This window comes from Myotis daubentonii, chromosome 3, assembly GCF_963259705.1.
Source record: "Myotis daubentonii chromosome 3, mMyoDau2.1, whole genome shotgun sequence".
NCBI classification, from domain to species: Eukaryota; Metazoa; Chordata; class Mammalia; order Chiroptera; family Vespertilionidae; genus Myotis; species Myotis daubentonii.
The window spans coordinates 3431679-3440211 of NC_081842.1; the positions used below are offsets into that span (position 1 = coordinate 3431679).

At 49.7% G+C, this 8533-nt stretch overlaps 1 protein-coding gene across 6 annotated transcripts in view; it reads left to right on the top strand.

The window, feature by feature from the left end:
- Positions 1-6920, top strand: part of DOP1B (DOP1 leucine zipper like protein B) — a 60203-nt gene extending 53283 nt beyond the window's left edge. For 3 of the 6 annotated variants that reach the window (XM_059686417.1, XM_059686419.1, XM_059686418.1), the window contains 5 exons: positions 220-356; positions 1798-1853; positions 2542-2703; positions 5835-5964; positions 6437-6920. In XM_059686417.1, coding sequence (XP_059542400.1) covers positions 220-356; positions 1798-1853; positions 2542-2703; positions 5835-5964; positions 6437-6688 — 737 coding nt within the window. In that variant the 3' untranslated portion in view covers positions 6689-6920. Of the gene's footprint in view, positions 1-219; positions 357-1797; positions 1854-2541; positions 2704-5834; positions 5965-6436 lie in introns of those variants that run through there. The other 3 variants (XR_009451735.1, XR_009451737.1, XR_009451736.1) reach the window with 3 other exon arrangements.
- Positions 6921-8533: the final 1613 nt, after the last annotated feature.

The window sequence follows — 8533 nt, forward strand, 5'->3', positions numbered from 1 at the left end:
TGTGGCAGGGGAATGAGAGCCACGGGAACCCCTTCCTTCAGCAAAGGCCAAGGACGAGGAGGCCAGGTAGACCAGGGCACAGACATCTCCCCAGCACCCGCTTCTTACCTGGGTGGTTGGGAAATGTTGAAGCATTGACAATTCCATTTTTCCTTTTTGTCTGTTGAGAAACTCCAAACTGCATATTTGTGTGACATCTTGAAAATCTTCTTTCCCTAGAACGCCTGACAGACAATCTCAGAGTTGGACAGACACCCCTAGTTGCTGCTCAGATGTTTCTTTTTTTCAGAGTTTTGCTGCTAAGAATATCTCCCCAGCATTTGACTTCCCTGTGGCCAATAATGGTCTCTGAATTAGTAAGTACCAATTCTCACCCTTGCAAGCGAAGTTGGAGCTTTCACAAATGCTTTCTCATATACAGTCATGCGCTACTTGACAGTGGGGATGCGTTCTGCGAAGTGAGTCGCTAGGCAAGTTTGTGGTTGTGTGGACATCATAGAGGCTCTTACACACCTAGATGGCACACCTGCTCCACACCTGTCTGTCCGCTGTGGTCTGCTCCTAGGCCATAACCTTGTGCAGCACGTTACTGTACAAACAACATAAGCGTTTTGGGGTTTGTTTGTTTGTTTTGAGGGTACGTTTATTAAAGCTGGGACAGTAAAACAAGGAGGGGCCTAGGATAGAAGAAGCAACAGGAGGGCTGAGGCAGGGCTGCTCTGGCTCACTGGAAAGTCAGAGAAAAGGGGGCCTTGAAGACAAGTTTGGGGTTGAGCCCAGGATGAGCTGCCACTGCCCATGGCTCCCCTGGTTGCCAGTCTCACGGGGTCCCTTAGAATCTGGGACATGGATCCTGAGAGGGAAGAAAGGTGTGGGCATGCTCGGGGAGGGAGGACATGCTGGGGTTTCCAGTTTTATTGAGCTATAAGGGGCATACAGCAGTACATAAGTTTAAGGTGCACAGCATAGTAATCTGATTTATATGTGTTGAGAAATGATTGCCACCGAAGCTCAGTTGCTTTTGTTACCTCATATAGATACATAAAGGAGAGGAAGTTTTTCCTTGTGATGAGAACTCTTAGGATTTCCTCTCTCAACAGCTTTCATATAAACCATACAGCAGTGTTAATGGGAGGCATTGTGTTATTATAGGGGAACAGAATTTGTTACCCCAACATGTACCTCTTTGGCATCAGTATTATTTTAGGCTTGTTGACTAAGACACAGCAGACATGGGAGAAGCTCTGAAAACCGAGTAGAAGCTCCCCTCTGCAGGGGAGTCTCTGTAAGGGTGCCTTCCTCCTGCAGCCGGGAGAGCTGGACCACCTGACCTCTAGAAACTGAGTGCAGAAGATACCGGCAGGGCGGGCAAGGAGGCTCTTAGGAAAGAGACAGGATTCCAGGACACAGGGTGCGAGGGGCTTTATCAAGCAGCTTGCTTGCTCTTTGGGGAAATGTGAGGGCCCTTGTGACAGATGACCTCATTGGTGTTGACCAGAAAATTCCAGACTGGCTGATTAGGATTGTGTTTTTGGAAGAGGTTGCAACCCCAGCTACTCCTGGTATTAAATCTAAGTTTGGTGTCACAGGCTTCAGCACAAGTGATGCCATTTTGGTCCGGTGGTTTTCTCTTTAACAGTTGGGGTATCTTTTCATTTTGTTGATTGATTTTTTTTTTTGTTTCGTTTTGGGTTTTTTTGCTCTATTTGCTACTTTTTATGGACATTTGTATTTTAGACATTAAGCTAGGTTTAATCTCTCTCGAATAGTAACTTGAATTCACATTTTATTTTCAAGATTCAGGCATTCATACAGCTGGAGGACAATCTGAAAGAGGATGAGGAATCATTGAGGTAAGGAAGGGTCTGTGCACATGCGTGAAGGTTAGTGGACGTCACTCGGTGATGTAGGGTTACCTAACATCACACTAAGTACCATTTTCTTGAAGTTCTTGTGAAGGGACCAGCTATTTTGCTCATTTCTTAAAAGGAAAAACCCTTTTTATGGGCATTATGATACCAGTCCTAAGTTCGTAAGGCCAAAGGTCAAAACATCAGAGTTTGGAGTAAGGAAAGTTTATTGACCAAGAAGGCACCAACCTAGAAGATGGGATTTAATGGTACTTCAAATTCATCTTAAGAAAGTGCAGAATTCAGGCTTCTTTTATGTCAAGGGGTGGACAGGTGGGAGGGGCAGAAGTGATTGACAACTGCAGGCATAGGTGGGGAGAGGTTGTGCTTAGTCTATAGACCAGAAGTTCCTGCAGATCTTTGATAAATAATACATACTTTCCTTATCTCCTGGGAGAGGCAGTTTCTGGTAAGGGCCATTTTTTTAAAACTCAAGCCACAAGCAGAATTCCTCTAATGATTCACGTGTCTGTATGCAAAAAGCTATTTGCCTGAAGGCCATGCGAACAAAGCCGCTTGAACAGATAAAGTCCGAGAGGCCCAGCACTTCCCTGTTATAGCTGCATCCACAACGGGACTGCAGCAGGTTCGAATGAGCTTCTAACGAGTTTCTTTCTCTGCACATTTATAGAAACAGCAATAAAATCAACAAAACAAAAGTTTCAGTTCCTGACGGAAATGGGCCCTCAATGGGGGAAATGCCCCAGAACGAACTCATCTTCTATTTATCAGCTTGCAAATTCCTGGACACGGCACTTTCTTTTCCACCTGACCAGATGCCCTTGTTTCAGACGTAAGTCCTGTAAGACCTCCTGTCCTCTTAGAGGTAGGAGGGCCTTTCCTGTACAGCATGTGAGAAGCCACAGTACACTTCCTGGTGCCAGTGAGCCCGCTCGGCACACTGAGGTTCAGATTACTGACACAGTGGTTTTGTGAATTTGGCTCACAGTAGTGTGTTATGGGTGTGTGTGTGTGTGTTTAAGTGCTTTTTGCTACTGAATGCTTATAAAACAGGAGTTACTCACTGGTGGTCCTCACTGCATTTGTGTAGATTTGTTTGTTGTCTTAGTTTTTCATTAAATAACTAGTGGCCCGGTGCACAAACTCGTACACATTGAAAGGAAATTAATTAGAAGAAATATTTTAATATCGCTATTCGCCCTTTCTCTATAATAGAAGTGTCAACCAAATTCACGATCGACAATGACAGATGGAAACACGTGTGCGATTGGCGCCAGCGAGAGCTTTATGTGTATTGTGCATGGGGGAGTTAACTTAGCCTTTTATAGATAGAGAATAAACTTGCTTAATTAGGCCTGCTTTCTGATTTAGCCAAACTTTTCCCAGCCCAGTGAAGCACCCCAACTTCTCTTTCAGGTAATTGTCAGCAACACAGCAGTAAATATCAACACAAAGCAGATTATTATTGTAGATCACACAGGGAGGACAAAGGGTGAAGTATTTAACTGCAGTGTTGGCTGCAACACCCCAGTGTGGGCTGTCGCTCTGGGGTGGTGGCGGGGCCTGTGTCCCACTTGGGGGAAGCCGAGTGTTGCTTTGTGGGCGCCAGGTCAGTGGTGCCATTTCTCTGTGCGTGTCACAGCAGCTCCTGTGTTGAGCATCTGCCCCCTGGTGTTCAGTGCACATCATAGTGATTGGTCAGGCAGGTGGAGGGACACTTAGCATATTAGCCTTTTATATAGAGAGATTTGTATATACAGATTGGGGCATACCATCTCTAATTCACACTGCCCCTCTTGGCTCACATTTCCTGTGGGCTTCACACAGCTGCTCATCATTTAGTTTTATGCCAGACACCACTCCTCTCGTGCCGTTCCACTAAGGAGGGTAATCACGTGGGAATGTTTGTGGTTAAACGTGTGTCCTTAAATGCTTGTTAGCACATGAAAGAAGCTGATATGAAAAGGCTACATGGTGTGTGATCCCAGCTACAGAACATCCTTTAAAGGCAAAACCAGGAAGAGAGTAGAAAGATCAGAGGGGCCCCGGGTCGGGGAGGGAGGCAGCGCACGGGCTTCTCCAGGCAGTGAAACTGCTGTGTGTGCTATTGAGTAGGTGGTTTTATTGAGCAGAGTGATTGCTTTAGAAGAATGAAGCCACAGACCAAAGGTGATAGGTGAAAAGTACAGAAACTGTATTGCAAGCAGACACTTCCTCAAAACCTTAATTCTCAATTCTAAGCCTAGCCCTGGCTGGTTTGGCTCAGTGGATAGAGCATCAGCCTGCAGATTGAAGGGTCCTGGGTTCAATTCCGGTCAAGGCACATGCCCAGTTGTGGGCTCCATTTCCAGTGGGGGGTGTGCAGGAGGCAGAAGACGATCAATGATGCTCTCTCATCATTGATGTTTCTATCTCTCTCTCCCTCTCCCTTCCTCTCTGAAATCAATAAAAATATATTTATAAATAAATAAGTAAATTCTAAGTCTCAGACTCTGTCCCTCTGGACGGACAGAGGGGCCCCTGAGAAGGATGACCGCCGCTCAGGGGCAGGAGAGCCCCTTTTCTTTCGTGGGACCTTAGCCCTGTACTCAGCTTCCACGCCGCGAACACCTGCACTTTTCCTGTGGGGTTACCTGTGTCGGTGGGGTCACTGCTGACTGATCGTACAGCTCTCCCAGCTGTGCTGGCAGAGAAGCCGCATCTTACAGCCTCCCCGCTCCTCAGGTCAGGGCTGCTTTTGGCCTGACTTATGGTCACTTTAATGCTCAGGCCAGTTACCCTGTCTGTCCTCGGGCTATGGCTGTCTTCGTTGCCTAGCCCAGATGTATTTCTATTTGCCTGGGGCATTTCTCTGTCCTCTGTACAATAAGATAAACACCCTGGCGCCTTCAAGTCTCATCCCTTCCCATGGACCTTTTTCATTCCTATAGCTCCCTAAACCTGCCTGCTTTACCCCTAAAACTGCTTTCACTGTAACAATGGCACATGTCACTGGGTATTGGTCTGCCAGCGGTTCTCAGCCTTCCTAATGCTGCGGCCCTTTAATCCGCCGGGTACTCGTATGTGGGCGGATCTGCATGTGGGCGGACCGCCTGGAGACGGATAGAGGAGCGGTGTCTCCGTTCCTAAGACCATCGAAAATATGTGTTTTCCAATGGTCTTAGGCGACCCCTGTGAAAGGGTCGTTCGACCCCCATAGGGGTCGCGACCCCCAGGTTGAGAACCGCTGCTCCAGACCCACGGGATGCCTAGCAGCAGCGAGAGGGAGCCCGTGGTGAACCACCACCCAGGGTAGTGATGGTGCGTGTGCACCGCTCTGGTGGGGGATGTGATAGTGGGGAGGCCATGCCTGGGGGGGAGGGGGTGCTTGGCAACTCTGTCCTTTCTGTTCAGCTTTGCTGTGAACCTAAAACTGTTCTTAAAAAGAAAGACTTTTTAAAAAGTGGGTGCTGATGTACATGAATATGCAGAGCAGCACTATTCCTAACAGGCAAAGAAAGGAGACGGCCCCGCTGCCCATCAGGTGCTGAGTGGAAAGTAACATGAGGTCTGTCACGCAGCGGGGTCACTCAGTGGTAAATACGAAGGGAGCACTGGCTCCCGCCACCATGCAGGGGCCTCGACAACACACACGTGTGAGGGAAAGAAGCCAGGCACACGGACCGTGCTCTGTAATTCCATTGGTAGGAAATGCCCAGAATAAGAAACTGTGGCATAGAAACTAGATGAGTGGTTGCCTAGATGGAAGGGGTGTAGGGGACCGAGGGGGCGTGAGCAGGAATTCTTTTCGGGTAATGAAAATAGCCTAAGATTGATTATGGTGATGGATGTACAATTCTGCACTGTACTAGAAGCCATTGATCTGTACACTTTGCCCAGGTGAACTGTATGGCACGGATTTTAGCTCAGTAACACTGTCCAAGGGGCTCTGAGCAGCGTGCTGACCTTGCATTCTCCCCGCAGGTACAGGTGGGCGTTCGTTCCCGAAGTGGACACAGAGGGCCCCGCCCTCCCGGCAGAGCTGGAGGAGGGTCAGCAGGAATGCACGCCCCACACCGTGAGGATTCTAGAACGTCTAAAGTTAAAATACGGGGTAGGTGTTTTCCTTTCCAAAATGTCTTCTCATGGACGACGGGAGAAGGCGAAGGGGCTTATGTCAGCACGCCACCTGATTTTAGTCACTTGGAATCATTTTCAAAATTCACCTGAGTATTAAAACTTGGAGATGGTCACAAATCCCATCTTCAGTTTTTCATTTACATGTCACTCTCCCATCCCAGCTGCTAAGAGGCACGGCTCCCTGGCTAACAGTCATGTCAACGCAGTTTATTACTTAGAGGAGGGCAGGGGCCTCCCGTGGGGTGGGCTTTGGGTGAAATCTGGCGGGAAAGGTCGCTTGAAGACCTAGCCTTTGCGTGTCTGCCGCTGTCCTTAGAGCTGACATGAGGTGCATGAAGAACCGTCTCTTGGGACTGGCCGCCCGCGTGCACTTCACTGGGATCTCCAGCCCTGCGCTGAGACATGTCCTTTGTATGGTCTTTTTGTTTTGTGCTTGTTTTTGCCAGGAAATCAGCAGCTCTGATGAGGTCACCACGCAGAGCGGATTCCCTCTTCTGCGCCAACACTCGGTGTCCAGCCTGAGGCAGCTGGTGCCGTTCTTCACGACGCTAAACTGTGCTTTTAAAGCCCAGAGCAAGCCGCCCGCGGACACCCGAGGTCCTCCCCTCCGGGAGGGCCCTGTCATGGACAGCCCGAGGGTCTTGAAACAGCTGGAGGGGTGTGTGGAGTGCGATTTTCTGGAGCATCTGGAATGTTAACCTCCGAGACAACTGGTTTCGTCCTTTACTGAGTCTTCAGCGGAAGCGGATTCTGCACAGGGAGCAGCCAGGCAGGCTTTGCAGACACGCTAGTCCGCTGGGATGCGGACTTCAGGTCATTTCCTGCTGAGCAGCCAGTCCACTTCCCCAAAGGCCTTGTAATATATGTGGATTGAATTATACGTTTCTTCCTCAATTTATGTAAAGAAAATAAAGTTAATATATCATCTAACGATTGCACAAAATCTGTAAGTTGAAGTGAAATATGAAGAGTCATTCTCTTTGTCGACGTAGACACATGGGTCGGCCTAGTCTGTTTCTCTACAAACTAACTGGTTGAATATTATTTTTAAGCTTTCACACACATCCTTTAAAGTGTCTATTTTAGTACCGCATTTTAGAACTAAAATGTATTTTCTGAAAACAATAATTGCCCACTCAGCAGTGGGTGCTTGGAGAGGCCATCTGAGTGTATTTAGCTCCTGCCCACTAAAATCACGTGTTTGCACCGTTCAGCTGCGTAAGAAATGCCTCGTTTTCAGCCCTCACAGCTGTCGCCGTAGATATGTTCCCCCGTGACCTTGCCAGCACGTTCCAGTTCACGCAGGCCAGTCAGCGTGCTCTCGGAGCCTCTGGTGCCCCAAACAGCTCCAGGGAAACTCCCTCTGGGACTCTTCCCTCCCCCGCTCCCTCCGGGACCTCTGCCCCTGTGCACACATCGCTGCTCATTGCAGTGACCCCTCCCCAGGCACGGCCCCCCGCCTGGCAGCATGTCGCCCACTGTCTCCACGCCTGTCTAACCCTTAGGTTGGTCTTCTGCCAACCACCCCCCGTGGAGTCCTGGCTGGGCACCCCTCTGCTGTGGCTGGCCTCCCAGACCTGCCTGTGTCGCACCCGTCTCCGCTGCAGCGTGCAGTCCCTCCCCTGGCCGAGTGACGCCTGCTGTCCTGCCCAGACGAGTGCTCGCAGCCGTCCTCTCCACAGACGGGTTGGGGCCTGACGAACGATGGGTCAAGTTTCTCCTAACATCCCGCTACTTCCTAGTTTGTGTGCAGGGCAGCACTTTGTGTCATTAGTCCCAACAGAGGATCTGGGGAGCACAGAGCCACGTGGTTCCCTAAATAAGAGCTAGAAATAAGCACCCAAAGGTGCCGCTAGATATCATTCTATATAATAAAAGCCTAATATGCAAATTGTCCCCTTGGGCAGTCTTTCTACCTGGAGTTCAACTGGGAGACGGGGAGTTCGACTGCTCACTGTGACGTGCACTGGCCACCAGGGGGCGGCGTGGAACATGGTGGACCTTGGCAATGCAGCGCTGGCAGCGGATGGCAGTGGAGCCGCTGCCGGCCCCCGATGGGCCCTGACGAAAGCAGGACCACGGCGGGATGGTGGAGCAGGAAAGCAGGTGGCGCCAGGCCAAGGTGGGTGCCAGGCAGGGCTCCAGGGCTTCGAGACTGGGGCTGTGAGCCTGGGGGCACGAGCTGGGGTCCGATCCCCACAGGCCACCCCAAGGGACCCCACCCATGCACGAATTCATGCACTGGGTCTCTAGTGATAGTTATACAAAAGGGTGTTAAAAATCACATGCGGGCCGAAACCGGTTTGGCTCGGTGGATAGAGCGTCGGCCTGCGGACTGAAGGGTCCCAGGTTCGATTCCGGTCAAGGGCATGTGCCTGGGTTGCGGGCATATCCCCAGTGGGAGATGTGCAGGAGGCAGCTGATCGATGTTTCTCTCTCATCGATGTTTCTAGCTCTCTATTTCTCTCCCTTCCTCTCTGTAAAAAATCAATAAAATATATTAAAAAAAAAAAAAAAAAATCACATGCGGCCCTAACTGGTTT